The 23341-nt window shown below is 40.1% G+C and overlaps 1 protein-coding gene across 2 annotated transcripts; it reads right to left on the bottom strand.

Annotated features, from left to right (window-relative positions):
• Nucleotides 1-10347: 10347 nt before the first annotated feature.
• LOC5504271 (septin-2) lies at nt 10348-23211 on the bottom strand. Of its 2 annotated transcripts, XM_048726579.1 has the most exons (13): nt 23087-23203; nt 22131-22248; nt 21496-21598; nt 20277-20363; nt 18640-18763; nt 17375-17509; nt 16516-16633; nt 15660-15761; nt 15388-15484; nt 12766-12814; nt 11292-11411; nt 11115-11190; nt 10348-10765 (listed from the first exon to the last, which is right to left on the bottom strand). In XM_048726579.1, the coding sequence occupies exons 2-13, from the start codon at nt 22167-22169 to the stop codon at nt 10703-10705; spliced, it is 1113 nt and encodes a 370-aa protein (XP_048582536.1). In that variant the 5' UTR covers nt 22170-22248; nt 23087-23203; the 3' UTR covers nt 10348-10702. The 2 variants fall into 2 exon arrangements, with proteins under 2 accessions (XP_048582536.1, XP_048582537.1); XM_048726580.1 differs by lacking the exon at nt 22131-22248 and having other exon boundaries at nt 23087-23211.
• Nucleotides 23212-23341: the final 130 nt, after the last annotated feature.

The raw sequence follows: 23341 nt of genomic DNA, 5'->3' as shown, positions 1-23341 counted from the left end.
TACTGAAAATTTATCTTATTCTAACGGAAAACAGACAAATATGTTTCTCTGTGGTTGTCGAGACTCGGTAGGGTAAAACACAAAAGTATTTCATTTCAACACCTCACACTATCATAAGTCAACACTTCACACTATCATAATCAACACCTCACGCTATCATAGTCAACACCTCATGCTATCATAGTCAACACCTCACACTATCATAAGTCAACACTTCACACTATCATAATCAACACCTAACGCTATCATAATCAACACCTCACACTATCATAATCAACACCTCACACTATCATAATCAACATCTCACACTATCATAATCACTACCTCACACTATCACAGTCAACACCTCACGCTATCATAGTCAACACCTCACACTATCATAAGTCAACACCTCACACTATCATAGTCAACACCTAATACTATCATAGTCAACACCTCACACTATCATCAATACCTCACACTATCGTAATCAACACCTCACGCTATCATAATCAACACCTCACGCTATCATAAGTCAACACCTTAGACTATCATTAGTCAACACCTCAAGCTATCATAAGTCAGCATCTCATACTATCATAGTGGCATGTCTGACTACATGCCAATGGTTGACGTTTACATATTTGATGCTATAAAAAATGAACTTTAACTAAAAGAAACACCAGATAAACGAAACTGATAAAGTTAACCTCAAATTCTCTCCTTTCCTACACCCCGTTAGATACTGAAAATTTATCTTATTCTAACGGAAAACAGACAAATATGTTTCTCTGTGGTTGTCGAGACTCGGTAGGGTAAAACACAAAAGTATTTCATTTCAACACCTCACACTATCATAAGTCAACACTTCACACTATCATAATCAACACCTCACGCTATCATAGTCAACACCTCATGCTATCATAGTCAACACCTCACACTATCATAAGTCAACACTTCACACTATCATAATCAACACCTCACACTATCATAATCAACACCTCACGTTATCATAATCAACATCTCACACTATCATAAGTCAACACTTCACACTATCATAGTCAACACCTCACACTATCATAGTCAACACCTCACACTATTATAATCAACACCTCACACTATCGTAATCAACACCTCACGCTATCTTAGTCAACACCTCACATTATCATAAGTCAACACCTCACGCTATCATTATTTAACACCTCACACTATCAAAATGAACACTTCACACTATCATAGTCAACACCTCACACTATCATAATGAACACCTCACGCTATCATAGTCAACACCTCACGTTATCATAATCAACACCTCACACTATCATAAGTCAACACTTCACACTATCATAGTCAACACCTCACACTATCATAATCAACACCTCACACTATCATAGTCAACACCTCACACTATCATAATCAACACCTCAGGCTATCATAGTCAACACCTCACACTATCATAATGAACACCTCACGCTATCATAGTCAACACTTCACGTTATCATAATCAACACCTCACACTATCATAAGTCAACACTTCACACTATCATAGTCAACACCTCACACTATCATAATCAACACCTCACGCTATCATAGTCAACACCTCACACTATCATAATCAACACCTCACGCTATCATAGTCAACACCTCACACTATCATAAGTCAACACCTCACACTATCATAAGTCAACACCTCACACTATCATAAGTCAACACCTCACACTATCATAATCAACACCTCACGCTATCATAGTGAACACCTCACACTATCATAAGTCAACACTTCACACTATCATAGTCAACACCTCACACTATCATAGTCAACACCTCACGCTATCATAGTCAACACCTCACACTATCATAATCAACACCTCACGCTATCATAGTCAACACCTCACGCTATCATAAGTCAACACCTCACACTATCATAGTCAACACCTCACACTATCATAAGTCAACACTTTACACTATCATAGTCAACACCTCACGCTATCATAGTCAACACCTCACGTTATCATAATCAACACCTCACACTATCATAATGAACACCTCACGCTATCATAGTCAACACCTCACGTTATCATAATCAACACCTCACACTATCATAAGTCAACACTTCACACTGTCATAGTCAACACCTCACACTATCATAAGTCAACACCTCACACTATTATAATCAACACCTCACACTATCATAATCAACACCTCACACTATCATAAGTCAACACCTCACGCTATCATAGTCAACACCTCACACTATCATAATCAACACCTCACACTATCATAATCAACACCTCACACTATCATAAGTTAACACTTCACACTATCATAGTCAACACCTCACACTATCATAGTCAACACCTCACGCTATCATAGTCAACACCTCACACTATCATAATCAACACCTCACGCTATCATAGTCAACACCTCACACTATCATAGTCAACACCTCACACTATCATAATCAACACCTCTCACTATCATAGTCAGCACCTCACACTATCATAATCAACACCTCACGCTATCATAGTCAACACCTCACACTATCATAAGTCAACACTTCACACTATTATAACCAACACCTCACACTATCATTAGTCAACACCTCACACTATCATAGTCAACACCTCACATTATCATAATCAACACCTTACACTATCATAAGTCAGCACTTCACACTATATTAGTCAACACCTCACACTATCATAGTCAACACCTCACACTATCATAAGTCAACACCTCACGCTATCATAGTCAACACCTCACACCATCATAATCAACACCTTACACTATCATAATCAACACCTTACACTATCATAAGTCAACACTTCACACTATCATTAGTCAACACCTCACGCTATCATAATCAACACCTCACACTATCATAAGTCAACACTTCACACTATCATAGTGAACACCTCACACTATCATTATCAACACCTCACGCTATCATAGTCAACACCTCACACTATCATAAGTCAACACTTCACACTACCATAGTCAACACCTCACACTATCATAGCCAACACCTCACACTATCATAGTCAACACCTCACGCTATCATAGTCAACACTTCACACTATCATAGTCAACACCTCACACTATCATAATCAACACCTCACACTATCATAGTTAACACCTCACACTATCATAGTCAACACCTCACACTATCATAATCAACACCTCACGCTATCATAGTCAACACCTCACACTATCATAAGTCAACACTTCACGCTATCATAAGTCAACACCTCACACTATCATAATCAACACCTCACGCTATCATAGTCAACACCTCACGCTGTCATAATCAACACCTCACGCTATCATAGTCAACACCTCACGCTATCATAGTCAACACCTCACGCTATCATAGTCAACACCTCACACTATCATAAGTCAACACCTCACACTATCATAAGTCAACACCTCACACTATCATAATCAACACCTCACGCTATCATAGTGAACACCTCACACTATCATAAGTCAACACTTCATACTATCATAGTAAACACCTCACACTATCATAGTCAACACCTTACGCTATCATAGTCAACACCTCACACTATCATAATCAACACCTCACGCTATCATAGTCAACACCTCACACTATCATAAGTCAACACCTCACACTATCATAGTCAACACCTCACACTATCATAATCAACACTTCACACTATCATAGTCAACACCTCACACTATCATAATCAACACCTCACGCTATCATAGTCAACACCTCACACTATCATAAGTCAACACTTCACACTATTATAAGCAACACCTCACACTATCATTAGTCAACACCTCACACTATCATAGTCAACACCTCACACTATCATAATCACCACCTTACACTATCATAAGTCAGTACTTCACACTATCATTAGTCAACACCTCACACTATCATAAGTCAACACCTCACGCTATCATAGTCAACACCTCACACCATCATAATCGACACCTTACACTATCATAATCAACACCTTACACTATCATAAGTCAACACCTCACACTATCATAGTCAACACCTCACACTATCATAAGTCAACACCTCACGCTATCATAGTCAACACCTCACACCATCATAATCAACACCTTACACTATCATAATCAACACCTTACACTATCATAAGTCAACACTTCACACTATCATTATTCAACACCTCACGCTATCATAATCAACACCTCACACTATCATAGTCAACACCTCACGCTATCATAAGTCAACACCTCACGCTATCATAGTCAACACCTCACTATCATAAGTCAACACTTCACACTATCATAGTGAACACCTCACACTATCATTATCAACACCTCACGCTATCATAGTCAACACCTCACACTATCATAAGTCAACACTTCACACTATCATAATCAACACCTCACGCTATCATAAGTCAACACCTTAGACTATCATTAGTCAACACCTCAAGCTATCATAAGTCAACATCTCATACTATCATAGTGGCATGTCTGACTACATGCCAATGGTTGACGTTTACATATTTGATGCTATAAAAATAAACTTTAACTAAAAGAAACACCAGATAAACGAAACTGATAAAGTTAACCTCAAATTCTCTCCTTTCCTACACCCCGTTAAATACTGAAAATTTATCTTATTCTAACGGAAAACAGACAAATATGTTTCTCTGTGGTTGTCGAGACTCGATAGGGTAAAACACAAAAGTATTTCATTCAAAACATTCTTGAATTTAATAGTCTTTTCTAAAAGTTTTTTTATCAACAAAAACACAAACACGGACTTAAATCGAGAGAACAGTCTTGTAAAAGGGCTTCTTCAAAGACTGATTTTCCCAATGAAATTATGTGTTTTGTTCGAATTGATGATACACAATAAGAAACTAAAGTCAAGCAATGATTTCGACACTTGGTTGCGATATAATGTTATCATACACGGTATCTAGTAAGAGACTCGTTTTCTAGAAATTACTGAAGTTCTTTCCCCGATAAGGAGACCGCGTCATATCAAAAAGCACCAGATTGTGTCCACCTCACGCACTGCAAGCTCCTATCTTCGGATGTGAAGGTTTTCAATAGCACAACAGATTCTAGCACGATGAAGCTTGTCTTGGTGCTTGCTCTGATGTTTGAAGCGGCGGTTCTCAGTCAACCGATACGAGACAATTTGGATGATGAACCACCATTCTACGACACGGATTCCGACTTGGCAAAAGTCGATAAAGGTATGGGATATTGCTTGCAGAGAGAGACAAACATATTGAGTCAGCCTTGATCAAATGGTGAAAAAAATTTGCCCACGCTTATTGAAAAAAAAAAACTAGTTGAAAAAATATGATCGATCCGTTGTCCATTCAAAGACTAAATGGAGCCCACCCGATACGATGCAGACTGAACAGAATCAAGAACAATATTCAGGTGACCAAGGTTTTGATATTTTGGCGAATTGTACGTGCATTCCATCTGCATCTTGCAGTGATATAAAAGTCCCCCACCTCTCCCCCATAAAAACAACAAATAAAAAAGCTCTTCTTTTTAAGACTCCAGAGGCACGATAAATAATCAACAAAAAATCACCGATCTCTTACTATACGATGAAATAAGGGCTCCTTTTTTAAAGAAAGTTTTAACAGTTTTGAAAACCATAGCACCTAATTGGGTCTGTTTTTTTCCCTATTATTTCCTTGTTTTCTCATCTTCTAGAGTTTGAGAAGCTAATCGAGCAGGAGAAGCAAGAAGACGGTAAAACCAATAAATATTTTCTTTATTCTCAACCAATAACTTCTTTATTCTCAACCAATATCTTCTTCATTCTCAATCAATATCTTTTTTTTCTCAATCAATATCTTCTTTTTTCTCAATCAATATCTTCTTTATTCCCAATCAATATCTACTTTATTCCTAATCAATTTCTTCTTTATTCTCAACCAATATCTTCTTTATTCCCAATCAATATCTTGGTAAACACTCATGCACTCCTAAACAGTTGAACATATTGACATGTTATGATATTATGGTCATTCATCGTTTGGTTCCTATTTTTGTTAAAAAAATAAATAAATAAAAGAAACCCCGACTGCACTGCTTTACTGCGGTTTTCAAGATTCTGCGAACTCTAAACGTGAATCCCCAACAGCTAATCACCTTCTGGCCTCTGTCATTCAAAATCCTTCAGGCGAATTCATTGGCCAGCACTGGAACGTTTCAAACCGCGCCACCCCTCCCGCAACACGCGAAAGGCACCGAACGAAATTCTGTTAGTTTGAATGACGGAAGCCAGAAAGCGGTTTATTAGTTTGAAGTTATTGACGAGAGCTCGCAGAATAGTTTAATTCGCAGTAAAAACCATTTAGTGTTTGTCTTCAATACCGTATTTACTCCAATAACAGCATTTATTTTAATAACCTTTTACTTTATCGAGATGATTTTGTTTTAAGGGTTGAACAGATTGCTTGATGCAGCCACCGAGTTCAAACGCCGATTCTCTGATACCGGTGAGATAATCCTAATCCTCTCCAGACATGCCCTGCTTTACTGATATAAGGTATCAAGGCCAAATGACCCCGCTCACATTATCCCAAGAGGGAGGATTCAAACATGGAAAAAAATCCGGGATAAATATGAGTTAGATTATCAAACTCCCTGATACCCAGGGGGCTCTTAGTACAGCTGCGATTCACCAAAAATATATTTTAATCGTCACTTAAGGGAGTGTTCATTAAATAGACCGAGGGGTCCTCTAAGGGGTCTTTGACTTTTTTTGGGAACCGTACTTTTCAGCTTTAATATTCTACTGTTTCATCTAATTATTAGCAAAAATACAGATTAAATGACCAATGTATTTAATACTTTTGTCTTTAAAAACCATAATAAAGATACTCCCAGCTTTCTGTATATAACAGTTTGATTTACCGATACAGTTTATTATCAGTTAACGGGAACAAATGGAAATAAACTTCTAAACAGTGATGGAGCATGCGAATCCACGATATACATATGTTTTATACGTTGGACATTATCCCTTTTAATACAGAAAAATATTCTTAACAAAAACGAATATATACAAATGTATACTCCTTTACAGGCGTCCATGGGCGGACCATTTGGAGGGGGAAGGGGGATTTTGAAAAAAAAAAGTCTCTGCAAGCCGACCCTGCGCCATGTTACACGAGTTTACAAGCAGAAACGTTATGAAAGTATGAACGAAGCCAAAAGTTTCCAAAGAGATGTCAGATATAATGAACTTGACTGGATCATCAACAACTCGGACAAGTAGGGCAACTTTGTAGTATTTATTTTCCAGATTTTGAGTACCCCCCCCCCCTCCTCGGTGTATTAAATGGACACTCCCTAAGTATTATCAAAATTCTCATACCGACACTCATATCTTTTATCTAATAGGGATAAAAAGGCAAGCATGGGAAGGTAAGTATTTGTTGAATATACAGTATTTAGCGCAATAGAAGTTTAGCCAAAGTTTAGCGCCGAAGTTTAGCCAAAATTATTCTTTTTTTATTTTCAATGATGGAGTGCACGCACTAAATCTGTGCAACGGTTTGCGACTGATTTTTTTTATTTGACAGTAGAGTAAATAGCAAAAAATACTCATCCGCAAATTATGATATTTTTAATGTCAGATAAAGAATAACTCGCGTGTGAAGGCGGGTACTCGTTTTGATTGAGTTATTTTTTCTTATTTAGTTGAGTGCTATTACACACTATTTAGTTTTAAAAGGTTGCACGGGTTTAGCGCTTGCACGCTAAATGCAGAATCAAATAGTGTTTGTACTAACGACCTAAATACTAAAACCTGTTATTTATCATTTGTGTAATTCTCTTTTGAATACTTTATATTTTCAGACCGCAATTTTACTACAGGCTAAATGCTCTAAAATTAACTGCCCAGCCTCAACTGTAAATAAGACGTTTTTTGGGTCCCTGGCCCCAGCTAAAAATTACAAGACTCGATCGTAGTTAGCTTGAGTCTTACAAGACTCGATCGTAGTTAGCTTGAGTTTTACAAGACTCGATCGTAGTTAGCTTGAGTTTTACAAGAAGACTTCATCGTAGCTAGCTTGAGTTTTACAAGAAGACTTCATCGTAGCTAGCTTGAGTTTTACAAGAAGACTTCATCGTAGCTAGCTTGAGTTTAGCAGTATCACACAGACAGTTACATTGTATGTCATAAAGTCTATCCGAGAAGACTGCCACAGGGCCCAACCATGCCTTACCCCTGGCGGAATCCTAAAGCACAGCTTGTTGTTCTGAAATACCTATGAGTGAATCCTAAAGCACAGCTTGTTGTTCTGAAACAGTCCCCAAGCAGATAAGCGCATGCATAGCCAGAATTGATTATTTTCCAATTGTTAATCCATTTGTTAATCCAGCCTTTTCTATAGCGGCACTGTATTCATAGGATAACCATAATGAGAGTTATAATAATAATGGGTGTGTGTCTGTTTTTCTTACAGCAAAGAGAATGCTAGAGAAGCTGATCAGTGAGGAAAGCCGATGATGGCGAAGTCAAATACGCGAATAACCCCAAAAGGTAGTCACATACCTATGAGTGAATAACCCCAAAAGGTAGTCAAATACCTATGAGTGAATAACCCCAAAAGGTAGTAAAATACCTATGAGTGAATAACCCCAAAAGGTAATCAAATACCTATGAGTGAATAACCCCAAAAGGTAGTCAAATAAGTATGAGTGAATAACCCCAAAAGGTAGTCAAAAAAGTATGAGTGAATTACCCCAAAAGCTAGTCAAATACCTATTTGAGTGAATAACCCCAAAAGGTAGTCAAATACCTATGAGTGAATAACCCCAAAAGGTAGTCAAATACCTATGAGTGAATAACCCCAAAAGGTAATCAAATACCTATGAGTGAATAAACCCAAAAGGTAGTCAAATAAGTATGAGTGAATAACCCCAAAAGGTAGTCAAATAAGTATGAGTGAATAACCCCAAAAGGTAGTCAAATAAGTATGAGTGAATAACCCCAAAAGGTAATCAAATACCTATGAGTGAATGACTCCAAAAGGTAGTCAAATAGCTGTGAGTGAATAACCCCAAAAGGTAGTGAAATAACTATGAGTGAATAACACCAAAAGGTGGTCAAACACCTGAGTGAATAACCCCAAAAGGTAGTCAAATACCTATGAGTGAATAACGAGGAATAACGAGTGAGTGAATTCCAAAACAGAGTAGGCCAGAATAACGTAAATATAACCAGGTTTACGGCGTCAAGTGGGTAATGCGCGATTAGTATTATAATGCGCGATAGGTATTATACTTTGGTGTACATACCCAGGCTCATTTCTAAGACTCTCTGTTTTACCCACAGATGGACCAACTAGCATCAGCATGGCGATGCGTTTAGCAATGAAGCTGGTAGTTAAATTTCTTGTATCTTATATTTTATAAAACCTTCTATTAAAAGCAAAGGCGTAATCTAAACAGATACAATTACCTATTATTCCGTCTCATTTTCCCTTTGAACTACTCACCAGTAATATCATCGTGCAGCCCGCCCAACAGCCAAATGCGAGCCCCTAGTAATATTGCCGAACCACCAAGCTTTTGACCAACAACATTTATTCCTATCTCTTTCATGCCCGCTCTATCCTCTACTTTATTCACAAATTCGAATGTTTCAATATTTTAATACTGAATATTTAAAAGTACTATTTTATGGCCAATATACTGTTTAAGCGACTTGCTACACACCCACGCCCCTACACACTCACAATCCTACACCCCACCCCTTTCCCACACCTCTACATCCCCACAATCCTTCACCCTACCCCACCCCCTTACCCACACCTCTACATCTCCACACCCCACCCCACCCTTACCCACACCTCTACATCCCCACACCCCACCCCCCTTACCCACACCACTACAACCCAACACCCCAACACCCCAACGCACCAACACCCCACCCCCCTTACCCACACCTCTACAACCCAACACCCCAACGCACCAACACCCCTACACCCCACCCCACCCTTACCCACACCTCTACATCCCCACACCCCACCCCCCCTTACCCACACCCCTACATCCCCACACCCCTACGCACCAACACCCCCACACCCCACCCCCCTTACCCACACCTCTACATCCCCACACCCCACCCCCCTTAACCACACCCCTACATCCCCACACCCCTACGCACCAACACCCCCACACCCCACCCCCCTTACCCACACCTCTACATCCCCACACCCCACCCCCCTTAACCACACCCCTACATCCCCACACCCCTACGCACCAACACCCCCACACCCCACCCCCCCTTACCCACACCTCTACATCCCCACACCCCTACGCACCAACACCCCTACACCCCACCCCACACCCCTACGCACAAACACCTTGTGGTGTCACTCTCCGCTATTTGGTTTTATTCATGGTGACTTGATTGTAGAATATTCGACACCTCGACTTATCATCTATAGTAACAATTCCCCACACTCTTCCTATTTCGCTAAATAGCTGGTTTGAACAATTCGTCGAGTTGTGGTGGCTTTTATAGATAGTTTCAGCAGTCCAAAGCTACAAGCTTACTTTTACTGCATGGGGTACATATTTTACTCAGGAAATTAGAAGATTTTCTATATCCTGAACCGAGTAATGTAAAATAGACTTTAAAATATAGAGGATTTTACAAGAGATGGTCAGCAAATTGTTTATCCTATCTTAGATTATTCCTAGGAAAGTAACTAAATTTCTATGACTAGCTATGGCTTGCCTGCATTTGCGCTTGCATTTTTGCGATCATTTCTTGCATTCGTCGCAACTGAAAAACAAAATAAAATAAGTTTAAATAACTTAACCTGTAATGCGCAATGCTGATATCACAAAAATATACACGCCAGCGTGCATTTTATGACGTGCATTTCATCGTGGTTATTTTTAGACGGTTTCATGACAACTTTGTGACGGCCCCGTGGTAGTTTCGTGACGGTTCCGTTATATTTACGTGACGGTTCCGTGTTGGTTCCGTGACAGTAACGGTTCCGTGATTCACCCGTCCTGTGATGGTTTTGAGTAATCTGCAAACTTGTGCGCACGAACGGTTCCGTGACTTATCACCCTCATCGCCCAAATTAATTATGATATATCACGTGATATATCCCTTCACCCACCTCGGCCTCTTTTTCCTGCAATGCTCGTTCTTTCTCCATGATCTCCAGTGAAGAGGCGTCCTTTGCACGCGTAAGGCTGAAAACGTTAATAAATGTGGTTGCGAGTTTTCTACGAGCTCATGCTTGAGAATTGACAACTTGTACTAGAAATCACGTGAAGGCTTTGACGAGATGTACCTCTTTGCGCTGCGGGGGGTGCCTGGTTCACGAGGAACGGCAGCTTCACCAAGGCGCATCGCGCGGAAGTTTTCGTAATGTACATCTTGCGTGACCTCCTTAAGGTCTTGCATATGGGTGCTAAGAAAAAGAATACAGGGGGGGTGAGTAGATTTAGTCAATCACAAAAGAACATAATACAGGGAGGGGAGGAACATAATACAGAAGGAACATAATACAGGGAGGGGTGGAACATAATACAGGAAGGGGAGGAACATGATACAGGGAGGGGAGGGACATGATACAGGGAGGGGAGGATCATAATACAGGGAGGGGAGGAACATAATACAGGGAGGGGAGGAACATAACACAGGGAGAGGTGGAACATAATACAGGGAGGGGTGGTGGTGAAATACAGGGAGGGATGGTGGTGAAATACAGGGAGGGGTGGTGGTGAGATACAGGGAGGGGGGGGGGGGGGTGTGGTGAAATACAGGGAGGGGTGGTGGTGAGATACCGGGAGGGGTGGTGGTGAAAAACAGGGAGGGGTGGTGGTGAAATACAGAGAGGGGTGGTGGTGAGATACCGGGAGGGGTGGAACATAATACAGGGAGGGGTGGTGGTGAAATACAGGAAGGGGTGGTGGTGAAATACAGGGAGGGGTGGTGGTGAGATATAGGGAGAGGTGGAACATAATACAGGGAGGGGTGGTGGTGAAATACAGGGAGGGATGGTGGTGAAATACTGGGAGGGGTGGTGGTGAGATACAGGGAGGGGGGGGGGGGGTGTGGTGAAATACAGGGAGGGGTGGTGGTGAGATACCGGGAGGGGTGGTGGTGAAAAACAGGGAGGGGTGGTGGTGAAATACAGAGAGGGGTGGTGGTGAGATACCGGGAGGGGTGGAACATAATACAGGGAGGGGTGGTGGTGAAATACAGGAAGGGGTGGTGGTGAAATACAGGGAGGGGTGGTGGTGAGATATAGGGAGGGGTGGTGGTGAAATACAGGGAGGGTGGTGGTGTAATACAGGGAGGGGTTGTGGTGAAATACAGGAGGGGTGGTGGTGAAATACGGGGAGGGTGGTGGTGAAATACGGGGAGGGATGGTGGTGAAATACAGGGAGGGGTGGTGGTAAAATACAGGGAGGGGTGGTGGTGTACTACAGGACGGTGGTGGTGTAATACAGGGAGGTGTGGGGTGAATTCTGGGGGTTGTTAAAGGGGGAGGGGTAATGGAATATATTTTTACACTGTAGGCGTTGCCCTGGGTCAAAATTCCTCCTCCACCACAGTTCATACTTACATAAGCATAGCCACAGTTCATACTTACATAAGCATAGCCACAATTCATACTTACATAAGCAAAGCACGCAGTTCATACTTACAAAAGCATAGCCACAGTTCATACTTACACAAGCATAGCACGCAGTTCATACTTACATAAGCATAGCACGCAGTTCATACTTACATAAGCATAGCACGCAGTTCATACTTACATAAGCATAGCACGCAGTTTAGAAAAGTCGCAGTGTAAGGGATTTTCAACTATAATGAAACAAATCGCATCAGAAAAAAGCTTTAAATCTCTAAAAAAATTGACCTGATTTCATGAGACAAATTCATAAGGTTCCCTGATATCTATGATAAGTACACAAGAAACGAAGGACTGTTTAAAAAAATTGCCCTCTGTCAAGGACTCTTACAGCGGGAAAGCAATCCTGGACCTCAATCATTGGTGCATTTACCTGCACACTGTAAAACCTGATAATCAGACCCATGACTAGTTCACTTTCAGTATTTATGTAGGAATCTCTATTACCTTTCTGATGAGGCTGGATTTAGGTGAAGGTGGGGGGAGGGCTACCCTCTAACACTTCAAAATACAAACTGTACCCTCTAACACTCCAAAATACACACTGTTCCCTCTAACACTCCAAAATACACACTGTTCCCTCTAACACTCCAAAATACATACTGTACCCTATAACACTCCAAAATACACACTGTACCCTCTAACACTCCAAAATACACACTGTACCCTCTAACACTCCAAAATACATACTGTACCCTATAACACTCCAAAATACACACTGTACCCTCTAACACTCTAAAATACACACTGTACCCTCTAACACTCCAAAATACACACTGTACCCTATAACACTCCAAAATACACACTGTACCCTATAACACTCCAAAATACACACTGTACCCTCTAACACTCCAAAATACAAACTGTACCCTCTAACACTCCAAAAGACACACTGTACCCTCTAACACTCCAAAATACATACTGTACCCTCTAACACTCCAAAATACACACTGTACCCTCTAACACTCCAAAATACACACTGTTCCCTCTAACACTCCAAAATACAAACTGTACCCTCTAACACTCCAAAATATACACTGTACCCTCTAACACTCCAAAATACATACTGTACCCTCTAACACTCCAAAATATATACTGTACCCTTCAACACTCCAAAATATATACTGTACCCTCTAACACTCCAAAATACATAGTGTACCCTCTAACACACCAAAATATATAATACTGTACCCTCTAACACTCCAAAATACGTACTGTACCCTCTAACACTCCAAAACACATACTGTACCCTTCAACACTCCAAAATACATACTGTACCCTCAAACTCTCCAAAATACAAACTGTACCCTCTAACACTCCAAAATATACACTGTACCCTCTAACACTCCAAAATACATACTGTACCCTCTAACACTCCAAAATATATACTGTACCCTTCAACACTCCAAAATATATACTGTACCCTCTAACACTCCAAAATACATAGTGTACCCTCTAACACACCAAAATATATAATACTGTACCCTCTAACACTCCAAAATACGTACTGTACCCTCTAACACTCCAAAACACATACTGTACCCTTCAACACTCCAAAATACATACTGTACCCTCAAACTCTCCAAAATACATACTGTACCCTCTAACACTCCAAAATACATACTGTACCCTCTTACACACCAAAATATATAATACTGTACCCTCTAACACTCCAAAATACGTACTGTACCCTATAACACTCCAAAATACACACTGTACCCTCTAACACTCCAAAAGACACACTGTACCCTCTAACACTCCAAAATACATACTGTACCCTCTAACACTCCAAAATACACACTGTACCCTCTAACACTCCAAAATACACACTGTTCCCTCTAACACTCCAAAATACAAACTGTACCCTCTAACACTCCAAAATATACACTGTACCCTCTAACACTCCAAAATACATACTGTACCCTCTAACACTCCAAAATATATACTGTACCCTCTAACACTCCAAAATACACACTGTACCCTCTAACACTCCAAAATACATACTGTACCCTCTAACACTCCAAAATATATACTGTACCCTCTAACACTCCAAAATACACACTGTACCCTCTAACACTCCAAAATACACACTGTTCCCTCTAACACTCCAAAATACAAACTGTACCCTCTAACACTCCAAAATATACACTGTACCCTCTAACACTCCAAAATACATACTGTACCCTCTAACACTCCAAAATACAAACTGTACCCTCTAACACTCCAAAATATACACTGTACCCTCTAACACTCCAAAATACATACTGTACCCTCTAACACTCCAAAATATATACTGTACCCTCTAACACTCCAAAATACATAGTGTACCCTCTAACACACCAAAATATATAATACTGTACCCTCTAACACTCCAAAATACGTACTGTACCCTCTAACACTCCAAAACACATACTGTACCCTTCAACACTCCAAAATACATACTGTACCCTCAAACTCTCCAAAATACATACTGTACCCTCTAACACTCCAAAATACATACTGTACCCTCTTACACACCAAAATATATAATACTGTACCCTCTAACACTCCAAAATACGTACTGTACCCTCTAACACTCCAAAACACATACTGTACCCTTCAACAATCCAAAATACATACTGTAGTCAAAAGAAGCACTTCCACTTAGGCATGAAGTGTATACTCAGGGTTGATATTCAATGTTTCATGTCATCTATTTATCCAACTGTATGTTCATGCCAATAGTATGGTAAATTGCGAAACAAACCTTCGACCACACCCCAAGGGTAGAGTCTTCCGCGAACTTTCTTCCCACAGACGTCTATTAGTGTGTTACTTCCAACAACAGCGAATGGCATTCCTTCCTGAAATACACAAACAGCACAACCTAGCGCCTATAGACCACTCTGTGGGGTGACAAAATTGGTGTAAATTACATTTCATTACATAAAATATATATAATGAATACATATATAATGATGTTATCAGTTTGCAAATTTTTAGATATTTACTCTAATTAATCATCATCATCATTATTACCTTGAGCTGTCTCGTCTGTTCAATAAATTCCTCATCTTCATCACTGTCACACTGCGGCAGCTCGTAGATCTGGATCCCATATTCATCAATCTCATCCAATACCTAAACACAGGACAGATGTTTAGATGGTAACCAATAGAAACAAGACAGACATTTAGATGGTAAACAATAGAAACAAGACAGGCATTTGGATGGTAACCAAAAGAAAGAAGACATACGTTTAGATGGTAACCATTAGAAACAAGACAGACGTTTACATAATAACCAATAGAAACAAGACACCCGTTTAGAAGGTAACCATTAGAAACAAGACAGACGTTTATATAATAACCAATAGAAACAAGACAGACGTTTAGATGGTAACCAACAGAAACAAGACAGCCGTTTAGATGGTAACCAATAGAAACATGACAGACGTTTAGATGATTACCAATAGAAACAAAACAGACATTTAGATGATAACCAATAGAAACAAGACAGATGTTTAGATGATAACCAATAGAAACAAGACCACGGATGTTTAGATGATTGCCAATAGAAACAAGACAGACGTTTACATGATAACCAATAGAAATATGACAGACGTTTAGATGGTAACCAATAGCAACAGGACAGACGTTTAGATGGTAACCAAACGAAATAAGACAAATGTTTGGATGGTAACCAATAGAAACAAGACAGATGTTTAAATGATAACCAATAGAAACAGGAAAGGCATTCAAATGATAGTCAATAGAAAGGTCTGGCTTGCTGTGTGATGTGATGCGATGTTACCTGCTCCCCAATCCCTCACGAACAAAACGACAAAGAAAGCCTAATGATCAGGGGTATACATACCCATATATGGTATACATACCCTCCTCTTCATTTCCTTCAGCTCTGTGGGTGTGAGCGTGTCAGCCTTACCAATGACTGGGACGATGTTGACAATGTGGTGGAGTGCCTTCATGAACTCAATATCAAGGGGCTTAAGGCTGGAGAAGCATAAAAATGGAAAGAAATTTGATCACAAGGGGTGAAATAGACACCCCCTTCCCCATACACATACCTACAGCACCCTCCCATGGTCATCCCCACACCACTATCCCATAGTCATATTCTCACTACCCTCACATAGTCATCCCCACACCACCCTCCCATAGTCATATTCTCACCACCCTCCCATAGTCATCCCCACACCACCCTCCCATAGTCATACTCTCACCACCCTCCCATAGTCATACTCTCACCACCCTCCCATAGTCATACTCTCACCACCCTCCAATAGTCACACTCTTACCTCCCTCCCATAGTCATCCTCTCACCACCCTCCCATAGTCACACTCTCACCTTTCTGGTGGGTACAACTGGCCTTACCACTAAATTTATAATCTATTGTAATCTAAGTGTAAATGCAGTATTTACTCCGTCCCTGTCTATTTAATTGTTCATGTCCCAGGCGACAGGCTTATTCAGGGAAAGCACTTATTTTAAATCTGTTTATATCTGGTTAAAAAAGTGCATGGAGTCCTCCCAGAACAATAACAAGCTTTCAATAAAAAGTCGTGGTGGGTGGTAATGTACAACACATTTAGGTGAGATGCTTATTCAAGAAGGCGATTATTCATGTTTTCCTCATAGACGAGGGGCTTATTAGGGAGGAACTTATTCGTATCTGTCCTCATAGACGAGGGGCTTATTCAAGGGAGGCAATTATTTAAGCACTTATGTCTTACCCATGTCCAGTCGGTGCAATGAAATAAAAGCAGCAATGAACCCTGCTGTCAATAATGTGCCGTCGGTTGAGGCCCGACTCATCCTTCAGATAGCTCTCAAACTGATTATTTGCATAATCTAAGATTGGCTTGAAGCTGAAAACAAAACATTCAACAGTAAAATGTCATCCCACAACTCATCTTTAGGATTTTCAGGTGTTTTGTTAGTCCTTTAAAGATAATTTTCGAAAATTGAGTTAAGCAAGGGCAGGTTCCTGCCTTTAACATATTTTAAAAAGCAGAAAAAAGCAAGGGATCTCATTAATAGCAAAGGACAAATACTTAAAGTTTCCAATAACTCCATAGCTTTTATTTACAAACATTCCACTATATACTGTATACTACTTTATAACCCTTCTATGTACATTCCACTATATACTGTATACTACTTTATAACCCTTCTATGTACATTACATTTGGACACATGCTTGACTAGAACCCTACTAAACATCTTTACTATTATAAGCATTACGTCTGTCGGGCAAATGTTTTCGATTGGTTGAGCAGTATGACATCATCAACCTGCACTAGCTTTTGATCAGAGCTTTGAACTTTGTTGTCATTATTGGAAAAACGGCATGATTATAACACATAAATTGTTTGAGATAATGCTGCAAGACAAAAGACAAACATAATAGAAGGTGGTTTTAGTATAAGAACCACAGTTTTATTCATCTGCAAGCAGAGATTCATCCGTTTTTTTTTTTTTTTCGCTTTGTATAGCTGGATTCCTCTAACTAAAATCCTGCATGTAAAGTTTCGCCAGAGAAGTCATGCCAGCTAAGCCAAATAAGAACACTCAAAGAGGAAAGAAAAAGCGTAAATACATATGCGTGCCCTGAGTTACGTTGGCTAAAGTCAGCAACACAACTAGACTTGCAATGCTTCAGCTATAAGTGTATTTAAGTTAAATTGAACTAATTTTATTTAAGTTGAGTTGAATATACTATTACCTACACACACCTGTTATACACAAACACTACTACACATAATATACTATTACCTACTGCATAACCCTACTATCGCACCTGTTCTATACAAACACTACTACACATAATACACTATTACTTACTGCATAACCCTACTATACACACCTGTTACATACAAACACTACTACGCATAATATACTATCAACTACTGCATAACCCTGCTACACATACCTGTTATATACAAACACTACTACACATAATATACTATTACTTACTGCATAACCCTACTATACGCACCTGTTCTTGTGGTTAATGCCATCTCCATATCCTGGAGTATCAACAACTGTTAATCGTAGCTTTACTCCACGTTCCTCAATCTCAACTGTTGAGGTCTCTATCTTAACTGTCTTCTTTATTCTTTCTGCAACAAATGATCATGGTGTAAGGACGTGAGGAGCCCTTACAATGAACTAGGTCTGAAAAAATTGTTTACATATTCTATGACAATGAACTTCCCCTCTAAAATAATGGACAAACAAAACAAAAAACACAGTAGAACCTCAATTGAACAAAGTGCCAAGGGAATGGGAAAACTATTTGTTGTATCGAGGTTCTGTTCTGTAAATTTTACAGTAATTTTGGTCAGGCTGAAGGAAGGAAATTGTTTGTTATACTGAGAACCTCACTATATAGAGGTTTTTAAATTAAAGGTTCCACTGTATATTCAAAGTGGGTCATGAGGAAACTTGCCTACCCACTCACCTCCACCACACCCACCTCCACCTCACCCACCTTCACCTCACCCACCTCCACCTTACCCACCTCCACCTCACCCACCTCCACCTCACCCACCTCCACCTCACCCACCTCCACCACACCCACCTCCACCTCACCCACCTCCACCTTACCCACCTCCACCTCACCCACCTTCACCACACCCACCTCCACCTCACCCACCTCCACCTCCACCTCCTCCACCTCACCCACCGCCACCACACTCACCTCCACCTCACCCACCTCCACCTCACCCACCTCCACCACCACCTCACCCACCTCCACCTCCCCCTAACATACACCAACCTCACCCACCTCCACCACACCCACCTCCACCACCTCCACCTCCTCCACCTCACCCACCGCCACCACACTCACCTCCACCTCACCCACCTCCACCTCACCCACCTCCACCACCACCTCACCTACCTCCACCTCCCCCTAACATACACCAACCTCACCCACCTTCACCACAGCCACCTCCACCTTACCCACCTCCACCTCACCCACCTCCACCTTACCCACCTCCACCTCACCCACCTTCACCACACTCACCTCCACCTCACTCACCTCCACCTCCACCTCCACCACCTCCACCTCACCCACCTCCACCTCACCCACCTCCACCTCCACCTCACCCACCGCCACCACACTCACCTCCACCTCACCCACCTCCACCTCCACCTCACCCACCTCCACCTTACCCACCTCCACCTCACCCACCTTCACCACAGCCACCTCCACCTCACCCACCTTCACCACAGCCACCTCCACGACGCAATACTGAAAACTCAAATGATTAAAGAAGTTGCATGCGCCACAAATTAGGGTGATTGAGATCCATGACTCCGGCATAAGGATGCCGCCTCGCACACAATCGGTTGCGCACGCACGCTGATTTTTGCCTGCGTCGCATCCTGTCCAGGTCACCCTAATCTGGACACGGGTGGTGACCAGAAACTATTGGCCTAAAGGCCCAAGTATGTTCGACTGTTACAGTATAAACGCATGCAGTGACTGTCTTCTCCTAAACAACTGGTATCAGGCATTTGTAATTTTTTTGTTTTCTTTAGTCAAACATTATTTGAATATGTAGGTGTATATAATATATTGTAGTAGTGTTTCTAGTACATACATGTATACCGTATAACATACTGTACCTTCTGCACTGAGAATCTTTCTGTCTGAGTAGAGGTCTGTCAGAAACAGGCTGTCAATCAAGGTGGACTTGCCGAGACCTGATTCGCCTGATAATGGATAATAAACAAGCTTTTAGAGACAAGAGACGGGGCAGGAGGCAGGAGTCCATCTTCTGTGTCCTGTGTACCACATTTTTTGTACCTGTCAGTACAGCAAAGAAACATTTATTCTTTATATTGTAGAAAAGTAAAACAATTAAAAGCTGCCTTGAGTATTGTTAATCAAATAAGCAAATTAATACATTTTATTCTACAACATATGTGTTTTCCCATGCATTACAACCATATACAGTAGGGTAATATATGGTAATAATACACTGTCTAAAGACTGGTATTTTTGCAGCAGAGCTCTATAGAATAAGAGAAGATCTGAGCAAGCTGGAAATCATGTCTAAAACACCAACTAGTGCATAAACAAGAAAAGTACAACACAATATACTGTAATGAGCTTAATTTAAAGAGAGTTCAATCTTCTCTGGGGAATGGATAGTTAAGAAATATAAATTGGCAAGGTTTTGAAGCAAAAAAGTTTTCAGGCTTCATTTTTTTCATGTGTGCATTTTAGATGGGTCATTTCAAATGGGCATTCACTTTGTTTTAAATTTTATCTTTAATCACATTTTTTGCCATTGTGGTAGCTGTATTTTTTAACGGCCTGAAGCGAGGCTTGAAAAAATGCTGAGCTTGTAAAATTATCTGGCCATATCATATTTACAGCAAACTGGTCAATTACCTTTATACATTTACAACTTTATACAGATTTAATGGAATTTGGATCAAGAAACTGGCACAGTTGGTAGCAATTTCAAGCAAGAGACAAATTTGCTTCTCAGACTTATAAACTTCTTTTAATGCAAAGCATTGCAGACCATCATGCTATCAGCTAACAGGCAGAACACTATTTAAAATAGTGATATATTATATAAATTACTTGGCATACCATACTATGAAAGAAAGCACATCATTTCAAAGAGTAATTATGCTACTGTGAATCTGAAATAATAGCTGCAGTAGTATAGAGATAGAAAGGCAATGGGAAAAAGTCAATAAACAAAATAAATTTTCATGATCCCCAATGACAACCAAAAGGATAAACACTCCTTGTCATTAAAGATACACTAAAGACGTTCTGATTGTGTAGACATTTAAGAATCAAAAGGAATGCAGAGAATTGCCTTACCAACAACCATGAGTGTAAACTCAAAACCCTTCTTGACAGATTTGCGATGGACTTGGTTGGGAAGATTGGCAAAGCCCACATAATTTGCCATGCCTAGAAGTTCCTGATAATAACATATACAGATATCATAAAGCTAATGAATTCCTTTTGTAAAAAGAGGAGCAATATCACTTACCATATTTACACAAGCCATTTAAAAGGTGATTATTGTGTATTTGGTTACATATCACTGTTAACCATCACATGCAGATACAAAATCAAAGCCTAGCTGAGTAATAACATTTTCTTGAATAATGCTTGTGATTGTAGCAAAGCAAGATTCTACAGTTGACAGATGAATAAGGTCCATGTGGATACAATAATGCAAAACATGCAGGATTATTTCAGTTGATCTTTTGTTTTCTCTTTCACATACAAAATAGCTATTTTGTGGCTACATTTTTGAGTAGATGATGGTCATGGTCACAAGGCTTTCCAAGTAAAATGATAATTTAATTTTCTGAGTATTATAAACGTTTGATAAATTTGAAAAAGCAGACTAAGTCTTATGGCTTGTGTTACGATTGAACCAAAACTAACAACCAACAAAATGTCACTGGAACAAAAATATATGAGGCTAAGTATAGAAATGTTACCTTAAGAACTCCAGATTGGCCTGTTTTAGGAGATGACATAGTCAGGGATGGCAAGGTTTAGTTCTTTAAATTGTGTGCTGTTAGTTGGCTCAATACTGGATTTGTTATGCATTATATGCTGAAATGACATGACAGGAAGACAACCCACTGGGTTTCACTTTGGACAAAATGAGACATACAAAGGACTGCCTGCCTCGAATAGCTTTAGCTATTTGCGGGCAGCATTGCTGTAAACTGATTTAAATTGTAAAAAAAAAATATTGAAATTGAAAAAAATTGAAATTGTCTCCTTTTAAGAGGATGCTAATGCCACGTTTAGTAACATCACAGTAACAAAATACAATGACATGCTTTAATATATAGCCCCACCCTAGAGGAATATCAAGTTGTCATGGACGTTCAATAAAAATGTTATGTGACAAGTGTCACCTGGTGGTGGTGGTAAGATTATATCGCCTGCATGAAAGGCCACACTACCTAATTACTCCCCCCTTGGTGACAAAATAACTAAATATCATATTCCTCGAAACTCTATTCCTTAGCTGCATTATGAATAAACAATATGTATATGTTTAAAGGTTGGCATTATTCTCCGTGGCCTGATTAACAACTTGTACGATGATCACAACAAAGTTAGTGTTTGCCCGCGAGTAAAACAACGTAAATCACATGTTCTTTTACTCTTTTACCAAAACAAACATGACGCAGGACAGCAAAATTACACAAATACAATATTTTTATCTGTGGCTTACGATATAATTAAACTTCGCCATATCTAAGCAGAAAGCGTTTTTTTTTCTTTGAAATTATCGTTCTTTCGATGGTTAAAGTTTGGGATCTGTGATGCTTTGCACTAATTTTCGCGCCTTTAAAATTGCCCAGCTTTATTATTAGAAAAATGCAAGCATTATGTAAAAGCGATTATCAATATATCGGGATTCTAGTTAGATACCTACCTGTATTGTAAGATGATAGGATATGTCGCGATTGCTTTCGGTATTTTAGGCGGCAAATTACAGCCAGAGCGATAGAGTTCAGCCCTAAAACAGGAAATGACCGTTACAGGAAGTCCCGACAGCACTAGCGCGCAAATATCCACTCGCGGGTACCCTTTGTATTTTCCCCCAGATATTTTTAGCTAGTTCCCCTTTCTGGCGACTGGCGATAATGACACTACTCGCTTATAGCTGATTTAAAACGTTTGCCATAAT

Source organism: Nematostella vectensis, chromosome 4 (assembly GCF_932526225.1).
Source record: "Nematostella vectensis chromosome 4, jaNemVect1.1, whole genome shotgun sequence".
Lineage (NCBI taxonomy): Eukaryota > Metazoa > Cnidaria > Anthozoa > Actiniaria > Edwardsiidae > Nematostella > Nematostella vectensis.
Note: the sequence above shows the minus strand (reverse complement) of the source record. Positions and strands in the feature narration are given on the sequence as shown.

Coding starts and splice junctions, on each gene's coding strand:
- LOC5504271 (XM_048726579.1), bottom strand. CDS start 22,169: ATGTCATCTCCTAAAACAGGCCAATCTGGAGTTCTTAAG. Junction 16,634..17,374: donor ATTGCACCGACTGGACATGG/GTAAGACATAAG, acceptor ATGCTTCTCCAG/CCTTAAGCCCCTTGATATTG. Junction 11,191..11,291: donor ACCCCCCGCAGCGCAAAGAG/GTACATCTCGTC, acceptor TAACGTTTTCAG/CCTTACGCGTGCAAAGGACG.